The 19300-nt window shown below is 36.7% G+C and overlaps 2 protein-coding genes across 4 annotated transcripts in view; one reads left to right on the top strand and one right to left on the bottom strand.

Moving 5' to 3' along the window:
• ITGA4 (integrin subunit alpha 4) overlaps positions 1-9547 on the top strand; it is a 73489-nt gene extending 63942 nt beyond the window's left edge. The window contains exons 21-28 of the mRNA XM_079134550.1: positions 97-183; positions 2080-2170; positions 4259-4366; positions 5336-5461; positions 6124-6243; positions 7790-7888; positions 8277-8396; positions 8743-9547. Of these exons, the coding sequence (XP_078990676.1) occupies positions 97-183; positions 2080-2170; positions 4259-4366; positions 5336-5461; positions 6124-6243; positions 7790-7888; positions 8277-8396; positions 8743-8841 (850 nt within the window). The 3' untranslated portion in view covers positions 8842-9547. The remainder of the gene's footprint in view (positions 1-96; positions 184-2079; positions 2171-4258; positions 4367-5335; positions 5462-6123; positions 6244-7789; positions 7889-8276; positions 8397-8742) is intronic.
• Positions 1-19300, bottom strand: part of CERKL (CERK like autophagy regulator) — a 139688-nt gene that overhangs the window by 12675 nt on the left and 107713 nt on the right. For 2 of the 3 annotated variants that reach the window (XM_079134558.1, XM_079134556.1), the window contains 2 exons: positions 11981-12147; positions 10650-11183 (listed from right to left, as the gene is read on the bottom strand). In XM_079134558.1, coding sequence (XP_078990684.1) covers positions 11102-11183; positions 11981-12147 — 249 coding nt within the window. In that variant the 3' untranslated portion in view covers positions 10650-11101. Of the gene's footprint in view, positions 1-10649; positions 11184-11980; positions 12148-19300 lie in introns of those variants that run through there. The other variant, XM_079134557.1, reaches the window with a different exon arrangement.

A 19300-nucleotide genomic window follows, 5' to 3' on the forward strand; every position in this document is an offset into this window, starting at 1 on the left:
GCCTATTAGGTGTATATAATATGTAATTAGTTCTCTCTGAAGATGATTTTTGTGCTTGATGGATTTAACAGGATGTTTTTCTGTCTGTTTTTGTAGTGAAAATGAAGAAGTGGACAGCCTAAAGGATAATAGAATGACTTTAGCAATACCTCTGAGATATGAGGTTATGCTAGCTGTTCATGGGTAAGTAGATACAGAGGCCTGTGGAAAGTTTAGAGGGAATTTCAATTCCATTTCTGCTTACATTAATGACAGAATCATATTTAGGAAATAAAAAGGATACTCTGTCCTCAGCAGTTATCTCAGTGTTGCAGTTCCTGGCTTCACTGTTCATTATTTTAATCTACTCTATAATCATCACTGATACTGTATCAAACCCCAGCCCAGCTGGTGGAGATTGCTTACTGGAAGAACCCCAGTAAGCTTCTAGCAGGGCACAGACAGTTTTTCAGTTGTATGCTGTGCAATCCAGGGACATTCAGAGTCAGGCAGTATGCAGTTTGCACAAATATCCCCAGTGGCCATGGCAAGTGTGAAGTTTAAAGGGTATGAGTTTGGCCAAATTGCCATTCTCCAGAACCCACATCTACCTGTAGCAAATGGACTGAGATTTGAGAAAGCTGGCTGCACAGTATCCCTAGTCCACTCTTTACACCTGTGAGACTGGAGTTCTGCAGCCAGCCCACATGCCATCATTCATTGCTTCCTCATGAGTTTACTAATTACGGAGCTGACTGCTCTGATTTAGGAAGGTATGTGCAGAGAGAGAGAAAGAGGGGATTAAAACAATCTCTAACAGTTTTACTGGAAATTATTCAGACCCTTAGTCTTTGCTTAAAGCCACATCTTTAAATTACTAGAGGCTATGAGATACAGGACAAAATAAATACAGAGCATTACTTGTCAGGCTACATATAAACAATTTCCCATTCACTTTAACCACCCATAAAGATGGCATCCACTGACATAAACATAACATGACAATGTCCACTGGAATTGAGTATGAAGTTTGTGAAACTGAACAGGAAAAAGGAGGCCATTCACAGGAGAGCAGGACCTTGAGAGTCAGTGTATAAGCTAATGAAAGGTGACTACATGGCTTCTGGTTTTGAATATCTCACAGCCCTGCCTCAATTTTCTTAGGTTGAGTTCAATCCTATTTTTCTATTATTTATGTCTCATTATTTCAGACAAGGGATATTCTACAACTATTGAACTTTATAAGACTGCCTTTTCATTATTTCTCATTTCTTTCCTATTTATTGGGTCCCTAATTTGGAGTTACCTAAAATTAGATGCCAAATAGACTCATAGAGTAGCATGAACCTTTGTCAGTGTCCTTAGCTGGCCACATACGTATCTAATCACAGGTTTAGAAAGGGTCAACTTGTATTCTGAACAAAAACTTATTGGGGCTGGGGTTGTGGCTCAGTTGTAGAGTGCTTGCCTGGCACATGTAAGGCACTGGGTTCAATTCTTGATACCACATATAAATAAATGAAATAAAGGTCCATTGATAACCAAAAATATAAATATTTTTAAAGTTTATATATATATGTATATTTATAAGTTTATACATGTATATGTATGTATATGTTATATATTTATGTACAAACTTATCATATGTATATATAAACTTACCATACCTACCAGTGGTTTGACTTGTTTCCCAGACTTGGGGTTCATTACAAGTAGCCAGCAAGAATTGAGGATGAAAAAAAGAACTCAAAAATAGGCTAGACTGATGTATAAGAGCCCCAGCAGAAAGCTGAAGATTTATCCTGTAGTTACCAAATCAGCATGAATCATTAAGGGCTGAAGAGAAAGAATGGTCAGTAGAATGAACAGGCAGGGCTGGGGAAGGTAAGAGGAGGATATTGGTGAGAACAAACATTGTCACTCAGGTCAGAGCTCATGGCCTTCTAATTTCATTACTTTTTAAATTATCACCAAGAAACCAGAAGTATTCCATAATGTACTTTTATAGCATGTTGATTGTGCTATTGTACACCTATAAAGATTCTTTATAATGTCTCTTCAAAGGAGACAGTTGATTAACTTTCATTTTGCTTCTCTCAGGTTTGTGAACCCAACTTCATTTGTGTATGGATCAAGTGAGGAAAATGAGCCTGAAACATGTATGGCAGAGAAAATGAACTTCACTTTCCATGTAAGCAAAGTTGATTGTGTGGATCTTTGTAGCAACTGTGAAGGATGTTACTGATGAGTTGCTCCAGGGAACATCCCTTCCCCACCATGGCCTCAGCAGTGGCTCACTGCAGGGCTACTCCCAGGCTGCTAATGCTCCCTTTTATCCCTGGTGCTCAAGTCTTCATCTCCTTACAGGACACATGGGAGGGAATGCAGAAAAAGAAGTGACACATGGAACAGGCGAAGTTAGGGGATGAGCTGAATCTATGGAGAGGCATAAAAGGGAGTTAGGCTGGGGGAAGCATCTATAGGGGGAAATCAATGAAATCTCTTCTTGATTCAAACTTCAGAGTAGTCCTGATATTACCAGGTAATGTGCTGCCTCACCCTTTCCATGTAGAATCAACTTGGTCAGCTTTTTAGGCTGTAGGTTTATGACCTGTGATAAGCAATTCATCAATTATTGAATAATCTTTTTTAAAAGTAAATATTATCATGATCCTTAAGTATTAATATACTAATATAAAGCTTTTTAAATAAAATTTCTACTGTCAAATTGAAATTTTGGTTGCATCACAGGTGTTGATGAATAAATGATGTCTACAAGAATATTTTTTGAATAAAAAGCACTGTCCAGACATTCTTTGTTATATAACAACCTAGAGGATGTGAGTTTTGTATTAGGTATATTTTATAAGATGCTTTTCAAAGCGTTTGAGAATCACTTGTGGTACTTAACCAAAATGCAAATTACTGTGCAGATCTGCAGAAAGAATGAAATCCTATCAATTCTACACTATTCAAACTTTTGTTACACTGATGTGTAATAATGTCAAAACCTTTTTTTCAAAATCCTAAGAAATACTTATCAGAACTCAGTGGGGGTTTGTACTTTGATAAAAAAGGAACCAAACTGGATTCTAGAAATACTGTTTTCAAGTTTAATAAATATTTTTCTAATTTACAATGGAGTAAATCAGACTGGAGAAATACAGTTTGAAGTTGTGGTGAGTCTGTTCAAGTATATAGATGTTCTTGGAGATCTGAATGTTAGTAGCTTAATTGCAATTTACATTTGTTATTTACTGGCATCAGGGAGACCTCCTGGCATCTGTTGTCCTGGGTGCTGCCGGGTACCCATTGGTGATGTTTCTTTCTGCAACAGCTTTGTGGCCTCGTAATTACCACATGTCCCAAATCTAGGGACATTCTCTTCATCTATGTCATACATATGCAGGTCTGTGACCATCCTTTCTCATGCAGGTATTGCTGCAAATCTTGTTTCTGTCTTATGGGTTTTATAATTAAGCTCTCAGTAGGCAATATTTTGGCCCAATATCTTTCTTGAGGGTTATGTAATCCCCAAATTTATCAATAATGGAATACCATTCCTTTATTAATTTTTAAGAGGTATTGAGAACCTATTGTATTTTCTTAAAAATTCAGTAGTATATACCATTTTCCAATTTTCTGAATGCATTAGCATTATAATTACTCTGAATAAAAATACATTTGGACCCCATTTGTGCACAGTGAATCAAAATGCAGTCTGTAAAAATAAAAAAAAAAGAAGAAGAAATACATTTTATTCACTTATTGCTCATGATCATCCTTTTAGCAGAGTTATTTTGTGAAAACATCATAGGATTTAGAAATAGAATACCAAGATCTCAACACTTGCTACTCTTTAGCTTTCATCTTGGGAACATTATGAATACCCCTTAGCTTTTTCCTTAGCTGGTGAATAGTAAAATACTGACCCACTTCACAGGATAGTTATGAAAACCAGGTGATCATATCTTAAAAATGTATAATGTGCAGAGCAAATATATTGATAAGAATGCCTCTTAAAGACTTTCTGCAATAAACCATCAGCCTGGACTTTCTGGGGTTAGGGGGAAGGCTAGAAATAGTGAAGAGAGTTTGAAATCACTAACAAACTTTTAAAATTCTCAATATGGATATTCTGTCTTTTTGCTGTGTAGCTGGCAACTTCAAATCTCCACAACTGTAAATCTTGCATGGTCACCTAAAAGCTCATTGATTTGTGTTCTTAATAAAAAAAAAAAAAATTTTTTTAATTGCTTGAAATTTTTTTCCTTATCAGGTTATCAACACTGGCATTAGCATGGCTCCAAATGTTAGTGTGGAAATAATGGTACCAAATTCTTTTATTCCTCAAACTGATAAACTATTCAACATTTTGGATGTCCAGGTAAAAATGTCTTCCATCTGACCTTTATTAGGTGTCTTAAGTACTAAAATAAATGCAAACCAAGCCTTTATTCTAAGTCATTTTGCTAAGATGGAGATTTCTGTTCACTTATAGTCACAACTATGAATTCACCATGCCTTGAGTATACTATTATACATTGCTTTAGAACTGTAGAATGACAGTGAAAACTCTGCATTTGACCTACAAATTAATACAGCTTTTCCCTATCTTTATTAATTATTTTAGGATTCATTCTTTGTGATATGGACCTGTGGACGTAATTTAGTTGAATTTTCTATAAATCTTGAAGCCACTGTTGGAAAATCAGGAATAGAACCTTTTATAGGAAGCAGTATTTATATTACTATTTCTAATTTTATCTCTTAATATTAAAAATAATCACAAAAATCACTTAAATATGGTTGAGATATGAGTTTTAAAAAATCTTGAGCTGGGCATGGTGGTACATACCTGGAACCCTAGCAACTTGGAAAACTGAGGAAGGAGGGTTGCAAGTTCAAGGCCAGCCTCAGTAACCTAGTGAAGCCCTAAGCAACTTAGTGATCCTCTGTGGTTAAAATATAACAAGGGCTGGGTTATGTGACTCAGAGGCTAAACACTCTTGGGTTAAATCCCCAGTACCAAAAAAAAAAAAAAAAAAAAAGAAATACCATATTTAGATAGGTCATGCTATTGTTTTATGTATAGGCTAATTTTTAAAGGCCATTTTTCTAATTTCTCATACTTCTGTAAGGTTAAGGTCATTTTGATCAGCCTAGGACCTATCCAACCTTCCATAAGTTTTCTGAGTTTCTGTATGTTCTTTTGCCACAGATTCTCTCTCCCAAATAATTGTTTTCACAATTTCAGATGTACTTAATATAGAAAGATAAGCAATTTGTACTATTATAACCACATTTTATTCCTTCCAATGCAAAAAGATAATTTCCTTGCTTTCTGTATTTATAGACAACTATTGGACAATGCCATTTTAAAAATTATGAAAGACAGTGTGCCTCAGAGCTGCAAAAGGGTGCAGTGGAGACCTTGAGGGGCATATTCAAATTCCTGTCGAAGACCGACAAGAGGCTGTTGGTAAGTTTGTTCTTCAGGTTGCAGTTTTTGCTTTCCAACAGAAGTGAAACACTTCAAATAAATCAATGGCTGTGAGCTGTCATTTGAGTGGGAGGAGACAGCCAACGTTAGGTAATAGTCTTGTGTATAAGGCACAAGCATGATTTGGAGAGGTGAGGCAAGTGTGATTTGGGACTGTGTGGCAGATTTGGGGTTAAATATATACCGTACAGTTTCATTATCTGCCAGGCAGATATTTTTCTAATCTGCTCAGGATACCAAGTCACCCAGTCTTTGTGGCACAAGATTCCATCTTAGTTTATGTAAAGAAACTGGAGAAGAAATCATCACCTTCAAATGATCCAGGTTTTACAATAAACATAGAACACATAACTTAGCAAGACTCTCGTTAGGCATCTTTTTTTCCATTCTGTTCCAGAAGGATGTTACTAATAAAGAGGAGAACACATGCTCCCGTGTTAACACTGTATTTTTGTTATAATTTACAAAACAAACATTTGTGTTTTATTTAAAGCAAGGTAAGTTTTTTTAGTGCCCCAGAGAAAGCAGATGTTTAATTCCATGTTTACAGAAAGTTTTCTAAATGCCACTGAAGGGATATTTAATTTTATATAAAATATTTACACAGGTTTTTAAATGTTGAAAATTTTATTCTTTTCAAGTACTGCATGAAAGCTGATCCACACTGTTTAAATTTTGTATGCCATTTTGGGAAAATGGAAAGTGGAAAAGAAGCCAGTGTTCACATCCAGTTGGAAGGCCGGCCAACCATTTTGGAAATGGTAAGTCCATGCAGAATTTATAAATCTTATAGAAACAGGATCTTATGAAGTTTGGCAACAAATTAAGGCATAAATATTTTGAAATAACTCATTTTATTTTTATTTACCACTTTAGCTATCTAAAACTATGGAATGATTAGGAGGTTTAGTTTAGAAAATGTATAGGCCTGACTATGAACCCTATTGACTATCTGAATATTTCAAATAACCTTAAATTATACTTAAAGATATAATAGAATTAAGATTTTCATAAAATCAAATATATCAAATTTTCCACAACAAAAACAATGAATTTTGAAAGATTGAATTAAATACATCTTGGATTCTTCCTATTGAAGTATGTATTTTTATGAAGAGTACTTTGACATAAAAATCGTTTTTTCAGTTTCCTCATCTTTTAAATATTTCTAATCTCAGTAGTATTGCAGATTTTTTTTAATGGTACTTAGGATTGAACCCTGGGTTGCTTTATTTCTGAGCTACACCACCAGCCCAAATGAGATGATTTTTGTTCACACTTAGAGCATTGTACGTAGTAAGCCAAAGGTAATGGCAGCTCTTAGGTGTTAAGTGGAATTTCTGAAATTACCACATAGTAGTCAAGAACAAGATATATCAAAAAGATGTACATTTCAGTTTCAACTATGCTAAAAAGTCACAGAACCATCAGCAAGTCTTTTAACCATGTGCAGGTTTCTTGACAGTGGGCACTATTGGCATTTTGGACCATATAGGGGTTATTCTGTGCATTGTGGGGTATTTAGCAGCATCCTCGGCTGCTATACAGTAATAGATGCCCATAGTACCACTGCCCAGGTTCTGATGGTCAAAGATGTCTCTAGACATTGCTGGCTATCCCCTAAGAGACAAAATCCTCTCTGTTAAAAACCACTGGTTGTAGATGATTTTTTTTTTTTCCAGTTTGAAAGTGTAAGGAACCTTTACACAGCAGTTTGTAGCTTTTGAGGATCAGAGACCTCTTTAATATTCTCAGCACACATGACAATACCTCAGAATCTAGAAAGCTCATCCAGAGATCCCTAACTCTATGGATTCTGGGTTATAAAGTACCTGTTTTAGGTATTTAAGTTCCTCCACAAATGAAAATTATAACAAAATTAATATAAAATTATATTAATTTTATTTATTAGTTTATTTTAGCATTAGTCCAAATGTATTTTGTTCAAAAAAAATTCCAAACAAGGCTAATTTGAGGAAATGTTTATCAGGTGAAGAAAGTCTTGTTTGTGGATAAAATGTTAATCTCTGAAAAAATTACATTAGTAAAGAACCTCTGACAGTCTAACAAATACCATTTCAGTCAAGTTATTTGCAGCACAGCTGTACTTACTAAAAGTGTTTCAGTGAAATGATGCCATATAAATTTATGCTATGATCACAACTTTAGAATGAAAGGGAAGCACTACATTTAACTACAATTAAATTGAAGAGAAGACAAGCTGTGGAAACATCTAGATAGTAAAGAATATGAGAAATTAATGTCTTAATGAAATAAAATGATCAGGTGATGATTTTTTTTTAATAGGATGCAACTTCAGCACTGAAGTTTGAAATAAGAGCAACAGCCTTTCCAGAACCACATCCAAGAGTTATTGAGCTTAACAAGGATGAGAATGTTGCACATGTAAGTTACCCTTTTAACTAGTCCACTGCAGTTAGGATGTTCATAATTCCTTTTGCATACTTGAGTCAGGAAATCAATGTGTCATAGAGGACCTGGAACATTTCATCAAGAGGTGGCATTTTGCACAACTGGCAGGAGGAAATGACAGAGAACTCTTTAGGGAATGAATCAGGTAGCAGTGAGCACAGGATGAATTGGAGGGAGAGTCACAAAGTCCATTTCACCCACTGTTCCTTCAAGTGTTTCCTACGTTGTGTTAAACCAGCGAGGGAATGGGGTGACTAGTTTTAATTATTACAGGAGGTTGGAAGGAGTTTCAAAGTTTCCAACTGGAAGGAATTTCAAAGTTTCTAACTGGGTGTTTCTTTATTTTGCTTAATTCTTAAAGGTTCTACTGGAAGGAGTACATCATCAAAGACCCAAGCGTCATTTCACCATAGTGATTATTTCAAGTAGTTTGCTTCTTGGACTTATTGTACTTTTAATGATTTCTTGTGCTATGTGGAAGGTAAGTCTTTAAAAATGCTATTTTTCCAAAGCCAGTATCATCTCACAAGTTTTTTTAATATATAGTACTGTTCTTATTTTCAACTATCCACACTATATAATACTAGTTCTGTAAAATTTGAAAAGATTTGTAAAACATTGTATATTATATTGAATATCAATTAGGAGAGGGTCTGAGGAGTCCGGTACTAACAGCAAAAATGTGTCTTTAAACCAATATTTTCAATGAATTTTCACTGATTTCATCTACTAAAAGCCTTTATGCAGTTGCCTGGGACATAGTTTAAGAAGTATTGGTGTTGACTGAGTGTGGCATGTTCATAACTATTCACAATTTATTTTTTCAGGCTGGCTTCTTTAAAAGACAATACAAATCTATTCTACAAGAAGAAAACAGAAGAGATAGTTGGAGTTATGTCAATAGTAAAAGCAACGAAGATGATTAAAAACAGATTACAAGAAAACATTAATTTTTATCAAATTCTTCCATGTACTCCTTTGCTTAATTTGAGAGAATAATTCAAATACTGATCACTCTTTGAAAGAGAATAACTGCAAAGGCAATACTCAACAACTGAAAGTTTATCTTTAGATATAATGAGTGAGTAGAAAAACACTACAGCCTTGGAGTTATTCAAGAAAAGTAAACTCTTGCAAATATATTAAGTACGTCTGAATTAAATCATCTTGGACTTACAGTGTTATTTACCTTATGTACTCACATCGGCCAAGGAAATTCCACTGAATGGGCTTTTGGTTCATTTCAAATACATCTTTGAGACTTGAGACTTTTTTGAAGCATACTTTTTAAAATCATTTAGAATTTTAAAAGCAGCTGTTCCCAAATTTTCTAATGAATGAAAGAGGAAGACCATAATTTTAAAGCAGGTTTTCATCTTTAAAGATCTTTATTTGTAAACACATTTTGTATGGACATTGCTGTAACAACCGTTTTATTCCAAAATGATACACTGGTTTGAGCTTAATGGGCTGACTTGTGGAGAATTATACAGCTATGGATTTTTTTCCCTGTATATGTACATTTTTAAAGAATATAAATTTTGCTATAGGTATAAATTCACTAGCCTCCTATAATACACTTATCAATAATACCCAGGAGTAAATTTTTTTAAATCTTCAAATTTTTTGTTTTATAAAACCATTTAAGTATTCTAATTTATATTCTGAAACAGATTGTAAATGTTGCACTTTAGCTGATATACACTGATGTAAGAAATATGAAAACTGTACCTCAATAGTGATTTTTAAAAACTGTGCAAGGAGTGATTATGGGGCTAACATTTCATCTGTTGGGTACTATATTAAATAGTCACTGTCCCAAATTAAGCAAATACACAAACATTAGCCTGGTTGTAATGTTCTATCAGGTCTTAATAGCATTAGCTTTTCCAGGGAAATGGAGAAACAAAATTCATAGTTAAATGAAAAAGTTCCATACAGTGAACATTAATAAAGTTTGTTGATGTTATATCAGAATCTATTTTAAAATGAAATAGCTTTCTGAATTTTAAATATTTATTTCATGCCTGTGATCTAGATGCTGGTGATTGTGGAATATAATTTCATCTAGATTTCTTTGTATGTGTAAGAAAGCTCTGGCCAACTTTTGAACATCTGTCCTAGGAAGCAATCAAGTAGATAAGAAGTAAACAAGAAGGCAGTCTTTAATGTTGTAGGAAACGTTGCTTTGCTTTGAGGGCTCTGCTTCCAGCTGTCCCCTTCCTCAGATTTTTTGATTCATGAAAGTCACCTGTTCACAAGCCTCTGACTGGTGGCTGGAGGATGAGCAATGTACTGTGATTTGCCAAGGCATTTATTTGAGCAGTTGAGCACAAAGCCTCCTTAGCTGTGTACAAACAAAACTAAGTTTAACTGTATATATTTTAAGAACACTTTTGGGCAAAAAGATATATTTTTATGCTTTTATCATCCTTATAAATAGCCAAGTAGCTCTTTTAGAGAATGTTTAGGATCACTCACTCATGAAAAAAATCACGCACCAATTCCAAACTGCCTTTTCAAGGATGGTCTCTAAAGAAACTACACTGGAGACCAAGAGCAATGCTTTCCGGACCCATGCATCTCAGGTACAAGAGCAGCACAGCTACTGACAGGCTTTTGCATCATTCTAAATGTTATAAACTTTAAGTTACCTACATGATAAATTTAAAAACCCCACCACTGGATGACATTTTTTTTCTCAAAGATGGGATTATTATTTTTTGGCAAACAGGTTAGGTATTGGAAAGATTTTCAAAAACATGGTTCTGTTTCTGGTTACACAGCTAGATGTGTGATTTTGGAATTTAACTTCTCTGGATTTGTTACTTCATTAGTAAAATCAGGACAGTCTTAATAAGATCTCAGTGCTGTTTGTACCAGACTATAGGAAATTTACCATTAGACTTGATGGACTCACGTCCTGAAAAATAATCCAAATGAATTATCTTGGTTAAATATCGATATGATAAAGCTTAAGTGTATAAAATGTTTCAGTTCCAATAGACACCTATAGAAACCAGAATTTAAATTGCTTTTGATATTTCATATTTTCTTCTTGATTTTCAAGTCTTCTTCTAGAAGCTTTCTAATATCAAAAATAGCAACTTTACTTTTAAAACATTTTCTTAAGATATCTGTTTAAAGACTGAGCAAATTCCTTCATCAAAATACTAGTTTGCACATTTATAAACAATTACATGTTACTTGGGAATCATTCATTTCTTCCACACTTCCTCCATAAAGACTGATAAGTCTTGGATGTAATCTGAAAAGAATATATGTAATTTATTATTTCATCAACCTCTTATTTCACACACGTACCTAATGAGTATGGTACATAATACCACCTACAAATTACTAGCCAGTAAACAAAACACCTTCATGGTAGAGATGCAAACTTAGGGGGGCCTCAAAAAACACCACCAGTAACTATTCCAAAGCTGCCCTGACTTGTGTGCCCATTGCCTCTGTGGAATAGTATATTGTCCCTCTAGCATACATATATCTTGTGGGTGCCCCTGCATATTTCTGCGCATTAAATCATAACATTTAACCAAGAATGAGTTTGTATGTTCTTAAATCTGTTTGTACCAATGCTCCTTATGTACCTAAATAATATTTAAAATTGTTCTGTAAAATACGTGGAATATTTTGTAAAGACTTGATAAAAGCAAACTCTTGAACAAAGTGCTATGGTATTAGAAATGGCTGAAACTAAAGACCATAGCCACCATTCAGATGGTTTCACAAAGCCTTAAGATCTTGAACCATTTTTTAAAACTCCAATATAAAAATTATGGACACATTATCTGTATAGTTTATGCAGGATAATTTGGAATGCCAATGTAAAGACTCAACCAAAGAAAATGCCTTCACACTATGTAAGATTTGCTCAATAAATATAAAGTTATACTTTTCTATTGAAAGTTGTGCATGTGTCATTTTATAGTTCCCTGATTGACTTTTTGAACTAATTAACTGCCTGCTTTGAGGGGGCTTTCTTTGTAGTACTAGTATTGGGTCTATTGGTGAAATACAAAACAGTGAAATGGTTCGCCTTACCTGACATGGACCTCTGTTGCGACTTCCATTAAATCCCCATCTACATTCCAAGGAAAACTGTTTTCATGAGGCCGGTCCTCCTCCTCTGGACTGTATCCACTGGTGGTGTTCCTTGGATGAACTTTTACTTCTCCCACAGTATAAGTCTCAACAAATGGGAAATTGAACTAAAAACAAATGCAAATAACCATTCTGTTGGCTTTATCTCTGCTAATGCAAATCAAGAGGGTTCACTATGGCCCCTCTCACAGGTAGATATTATCATGCAGTCTAATGTTTTTCTAGCTTTGAAACTATCACCAGGGATCCTCAAGTTTTGTTTTTTGTTTTGGTTGAAGGAGTCTTTTTCCTGAAGCTGGTTTGGTTATTAGGTCTATTGTATGATAATAGATCTTGTGTGAAAAATCGTTCCTATCTGTGAAAAATTGCATATAATATTATACATCTTCCTTTTAAAGAGTAGATCATTAATATAGATGTGTTGATACTGAAGATTTATATAATCCATTGACTTACTAAGTTGTCAATTCAACTGGAGTGAAGTAAACTCCAGTGATGAAGTTTTATACTTGGAATTATGAAATAAAATGTTAAGTATATTTTCTTCAAAGGGCCAACAAAATAGAATTTTCACAAGTTTATCCTGCATCCTCCCCAATTTAAAAATGACACCACTTTTAAGAAAACTGATTACTTACCACTTGAGAATGTTGCAAGGTAACCTTGAATTTGCAACTTCTCTTCTTTGCTTAAGGAAGTTATAAGGAAAAAGTGCTATGTATTCTCTGAAATATTTAAGAGCCAAATAATTTTAAGGGAACTACAAAATAGTCATTTTGGCTTTCAGACAAATAGCAGGAAATTTATCCCTAATAGATTATCTTCATAGTTTTTCCCCCAACATCCACATATAAAACCTCGATGAAGCAGAGTTTTAAAAGGTGATAGAAAACTAATATTTTCCCCAACACCCTTTTATATGTCAAAAACAAGACTAACAATTGTGTAGTTCATACTGTATGATAAGGAAGCATCAGCTGTTCTGATAGAGGTGAGTGAGAAGCTCTGAGGGGCTCTGTGGAACCAGCCTTGTTCTCTGTGAGAACTATAGTAGACCTCCCAAGTCAAGCAGACAGTACATGACTCATACCTGTAAGAGATTTCCTCATAATCATTTAAATATTATGTGATTTAAATGAGTCATCTGTAACTGACTGTTGTGGGCTAAATTACACCCCCCCAAAAATAAATATATATATAGATATATATCAAGCCCTAATCCCAGGACCTGTGCATGCTACCTTACTTGGAAGTAGAGTCCTCATAGCTATAATCAATTAAAGATGAGTCCATTCGGATATGCCCTAACCCTACATGACTGATGTTCTTAACACCATGTGATGAGAGACAGGAGTGATCAAGCTGCAAGTTATGAAATACCAAGAACTGAATCCACCACCAGCAAGTCTATGACCTTAAATCATCACACCTCTCAGAATGAAGCTCCAGTCATCCAATCAAATTTATTAATCATGAAGCTGGAGACACTGTTAAATGGGATTTGAGGAAGCCAACAATTTAGTATCATGTTTTGGACAGAAGAGGGGGAGAGAAGTAAGCAGTCAATTATGCAGAGAAGTACCATGACAATGAGGTCAAGGAACTCAACAGGACAAGTAAGAGGCCATCAGGCTCTGCATGAGAGAAAAGCCTCCCCTTTGAGCTGAGAACACAGAAATCTTAGCCTGGAGGAGAGGGAAAGGAGCTCTGGAGAGAAGAAATAACATTTACAAAAGCACAGATGCACAGACCCTGAGGAGAGAACACAGGAGGACACAGTGAGAAAGTAGCCACGTACAAGCTAAAGCACAGCTTCACAGGAAACTAAACCTGCTGACACCTTGAATTTCTAGCCTCCAGAACGGTGAAACAGAATTTTGTTGTTGTTTAAGCCACCTATTCTATATGTTGTGGCAATCCTAGGAAACTACCACAATGACCAAATCACACGGACTTGGGTGGTGGGTGGGAGGGGCTAGAATACAAAGGGACATGTATTCCATACTGAGAAAATTAGACCTCATCCTGATGATGAGGAGAAGCAGAAGAGAAATCAGATGTGTTTCTGAAAACTCCCTCTAGCAGGAAGTACAGAAAACAAGACCAGAGAAAGAAAACAAGGATGCCTTTAGAAGCAAGAAGGGATTAAAGTTTAAATTCAAATGAGGGAAAATTTTAAAGATGAGATCCAGCAGAAATAGTTGGTGGGCTGATTGTAAAGAAGGAGCAAGAGGGGAGTCCAGAGTAACTCCAGGTGGGTAGCAGGTGGTGTCACTGACCTGCTTAGGGAATATGGAAGGAGGGGCTAGAGGGAAGTGATAAGGTCGGCCATGGACACGTGGACTCAGGGTGCTGCAGGTTCCATTACCATTGCAGCACAAGGAAGGTATCATGGCTCTGTGGCTCAGAAGAGAAGACAGGGTCCCTGGGAAACCAGGATGCTCAGATAAGCAGTTCCAATCACCAGGTGGGGGGCAGAGCAAAGAAATCACCCAGAAGAAGTTATCCTGAGATGTCAAGAGGGCTGCAAGTATATCCTGGCGGAAGTCCTAACACTTCAGGGTGTTAAATTACTTACCAAAAATGGTCAAAAATGAATGAGAAAAGGGGCAACTACAATAAGGGGATCAGCAATAGGATGGAGTTGAAAGGACTTAGGTTATTTTACCCTCTATTTTATAAAGATGGAGAAGGCAACAGCAGTCCCCATACCAATAGTGATTCTCAATCTGTTCCACAAGAGATTATATATTAACATTCACTTGTTTAACCTGTTAAATGGAGTTCAGGGAACCAGGTGTTGTTCTCCTTAGACCAAAGAACCATGTTTTTCCTTCCTAAGGAACCAGCACTCCTACTAATTATACAATAGATTATATAACCCCACATTTATCTAGTCTTTATAATCTTACATAAATTTACTTTTTTGAAAAATGTCACCATGAAGGAAAGAGACCAAATGCACATGCACACACACACTCCCCAATGTTAGTTTGATACATATATATTGATAATTTATAACAAATATATCAAATTAACATTGAGAGCAGTTGCCTTGGGAATCAATCTGTTTATTCTTCCTATACAACATTATGCAAGACATCTTGGAATTTCTTTGCAAAAAATTATAGGGCAATAGCATAAACTTTAATTTTTGGAAATAGCATTGTCAATCAGTTAAATCTAATAAAGCACACAGGCAGTAGCTTCTTACATCAAAAAATATGACTGAGTACATCAAAAAAATACATTATGTGTAGGATAACAAGATCTTATTTTAAAACACTTTCTTACAGATATAGAATTATTTTCATTATATTATATATGTCTTGCTCTTTTAGGTAAGCTTTGATTTTTTAATCAGAAGGAAGTTATTTTCACTGGGAAAAAAAAAAGATATCTATAAAAATTGCCTTAGAAATTTGTCCCATAGGGAATTCTAAAAGAGACATTTCATACACAATTTATGCAATAGATGCCCCCCTAAAATAGAGTTCCTCAAATGTACATTAATAAGCTAATACTCACTTCTCAAATATTTCATAGAAAAAGATTAGGGAAAAAAATCTATACCAAAGTAATGATGTTGATTATCCCTAGGAACAGGGACTGTTGAATGCGGTTCATTTTGTTTTCTTGTTTCTATTTTCTTACAAAACAAAACAAAAACAAGGAACATGTGCTGCTTTTGGAGTAAGAAAAAATAAAGTTGGTTTTAATGTTTAAAATTTAGTATAATCTTTGTGTGAACATGTTTTCATTTCTCTTGGAGGGATGAATAGGAGTAAAATTGCTAAGTCATATGGAAAAGCATTTTGAACTTTTTAAGAAACCGACAAAGTGTTTTCCATTCCCAAACACAATGTATCAGTGTCCAAAATGCTCCAAGTCCTCACTAATCCAAGAATTTTCAGTCTTTTGCAGTTATTCTAAAACGTAATCATATCACTCTGTGGTACTAATTTGCATTTCAGTAATGACTACTGATGTGGAGTGTCTTCATTTGCTTATCAGTTCCTCACCTTTGTTTTTGTTGTTTTGAGATCTATTTAAATCCTTTACATTCCATACTGTATTTTAAATCATAACATCACTTCTTGCCACATAAATATATAGAGCTATACTTTGTCAATTTATAATTTAACAATTAAAATAAACTAAATGCGTATCCAAGATGGCGGACTAGAGGGTGACTGCATCTCCAGTCGCCACAGAACTCAGGATTCAAGAAGGGGAGGCATTGAGAGTCTCGGACTAAGATAGAACCATGGGGTGAGTCTCCCCCACCCAGCGAAGCTAAGCTGGGTGGCAGGCCCGGATTCGAGTGGCTTAGTAGAGTGGGACAGGGCAGATAGTGTCTCCCCCAGGCAGCTCGGTGCAGTCTGGCGGTGGGCTCCGCCCACAGGGACAGATCCTCCAGCCTCTCAGAACAGGCCCCCCAGTGAGAGCCCTTCTGCACAGAAGCAGCACGGCCAGCTCGGCCCGCCCTGCTGCCAGCTCCAGCCTGCCCTGCTGCCAGCTCCGGCCTGCCCGCAGGTTGCTTCAGTGACCAGCACAGGGCGCCAGGGACTCCCCCAAGCAGCCCAGCCTCCTCCGGCGGGAAACGCCTCTCTAGGCTAGCTTCCCGGGGCAGACCGCCCAGTGAGAGCCTCTTGATGCAGAGCCAGCCACAAGTCCCCAAGTCAGTGGAGATATTTGACACGCAAGCGACTTCTGGGACCAGGGCTGGGCAGCCAGAGACCTCTCCAGGCAGCATTGTCCCCCTCCAGCTGCAGGCTTTTTCCACGGGGCGATCCAAGATGGCGGACTAGAGGGTGACTGCATCTCCAGTCGCCCCAGAACTCAGGATTCAAGAAGAGGAGGCATTGAGAGACTCGGACTAAGATAGAACCACGGGGTGAGTCTCCCCCACCCAGCGAAGCTCAGCTGGGCGGCAGGCCCGGATTCGAGTGGCTTAGTAGAGTGGGACAGGGCAGATAGTGTCTCCCCCAGGCAGCTCGGTGCAGTCTGGCGGTGGGCTCCGCTCCTCCAGCCTCTCGGAACAGGCCCCCCAGTGAGAGCCCTTCTGCACAGAAGAAGCGCGGCCAGCTCCGGCCCGCCCCACTGCCAGCTACAGCGCACCCACAGGTTGCTTCAGTGACCAGCACAGGGCGCCAGGGACTTCCCCAAGCAGCCCAGCCCCCCTCCAGCAGGAAGCACCTCTCTAGGCTAGCTTCTCGGGGCAAATCACCCAGTGAGAGCCTGTCTACACAGAGCAGGCTACAAGTCCCGAAGCCAGTGGAGACCTCCAACCTACAACCAGCCTCTGGAACCAGGGCTCTGCAACAAGAGACCTCTCCAGGTCTCTCTCCCTGGAACTGGTAGCGGGCTAGGGGCAGCGTTCTTCGGGAACACTGCATTATCAAATTAATCCAAGGCTTCTGGCTACTGAAGGCTTGTAGGTGATACACTGGAAATCTACAGGGTCACTATAAGCCAATAGAGGAAATCTACAATATCACAGAGTCCCATTGACATCTGACCAATATGAGAAAACAAGGGAAGAAAATGTCCGAAACAAACCTAGATACTATATCAATAAAACCCAATGACAGTACAGCAGAAGAAATGTCCGAAAGGGAGTTCAGAATGTACATAATTAAAACAATCAGGGAAGCAAACGAGGAGATGAAAGAACAAATGCAGGCATTAAATGATCGCACCAATCAACAGTTAAAAGAACAAATAACGGAAACAAAAGAGCATTTCAATAAAGAGTTAGAGATACTGAAAAAAAACCAAACGGAAATCCTTGAAATGAAGGAAACAATAAACCAAGTTAAAAACGCCATAGAAAGCATAAACAATAGGATAGATCACCTGGAAGACAGAACTTCAAATATTGAAGACAAAATATTTAATCTTGAAAACAAGGTTGACCAAACAGAGAAGATGGTAAGAAATCATGAACAGAATCTACAAGAATTATGGGATATCATGAAGAGGCCAAATTTAAGAATAATTGGGATTGAGGAATGCTTAGAGAAACAAACCAAAGGAATGAACAATCTATTCAATGAAATAATATCAGAAAATTTCCCAAATCTCAAGAATGAAATGGAAAACCAAGTACAAGAGGCTTATAGGACTCCAAATATGCAAAATTACAACAGACCTACACCAAGGCACATTATTATGAAAATATATAACATTCAAAATAAAGACAGAATTTTAAAGGCTGTGAGAGAAAAGAATCAGATTATATTCAGGGGGAAACCAATAAGAATATCAGCAGCTTTTTCAGTCCAGACCCTAAAAGCTAGAAGGGCTTGGAACAACATTTACCAAGCCCTGAAAGAAAATGGATGCCAACCAAGAATTTTATACCCAGCAAAACTTACTTTCAGATTTGACAATGAGATAAAATCCTACCACGATAAACAAAAGCTGAAGGAATTTACTAAAAGAAAGCCGGCATTACAGAACATTCTCAGCAAAATATTCCATGAGAAAGAGATGAAAAACAACGATGTAAATCAGCAACGGGAGGAACTAGCCTAAAGGAATAGCCAAATAAAGGAGAAACCAAATCATGTCAAAAAACAAAAATGAGTCCAATGACTAGGAATACAAATCATATCACAATAATAACTGTGAATGTTAATGGCCTGAACTCATCAATGAAAAGACATAGACTGTCAGATTGGATTAAAAAGAAAAATCCAACAATATGCTGCCTGCAAGAGACCCATCTCATAGAAAGAGATACCCATAGACTGAAGGTGAAAGGATGGGAAAAAACATACCATGCACACGGACACAGCAAAAAAGTTGGAGTATCCATCCTCATTTCAGATAATGTGGACTTTAAGCCAAAACTAGTCAGAAGGGATAAAGAAGGACATTACATACTGCTTAAGGGAAGCATAAATCAGCAAGACATAACAATCATAAATATCTATGCCCTGAACATTGGCTCATCTATGTACGTCAAACAAATCCTTCTCAAATCCAGAAATCAAATAGACCACAACACAATAATACTAGGCGATTTTAACACACCTCTCTCACTGCTGGATAGATCGTCCAAACAAAAATTGAATAAAGAAACCATAGATCTCAATAACACAATCAACAATTTAGACTTAACCGACTTACATAGAATATACCATCCAACAAAGAACGAATACACTTTCTTCTCAGCAGCACATGGATCCTTCTCTAAAATAGACCATGTTTTATGCCACAAAGCTACTGTTAGCAAATACAAGAAGATAGAGA

Source organism: Sciurus vulgaris (assembly GCF_902686455.1).
Source record: "Sciurus vulgaris genome assembly, chromosome: 3".
Classification (NCBI taxonomy): domain Eukaryota; kingdom Metazoa; phylum Chordata; class Mammalia; order Rodentia; family Sciuridae; genus Sciurus; species Sciurus vulgaris.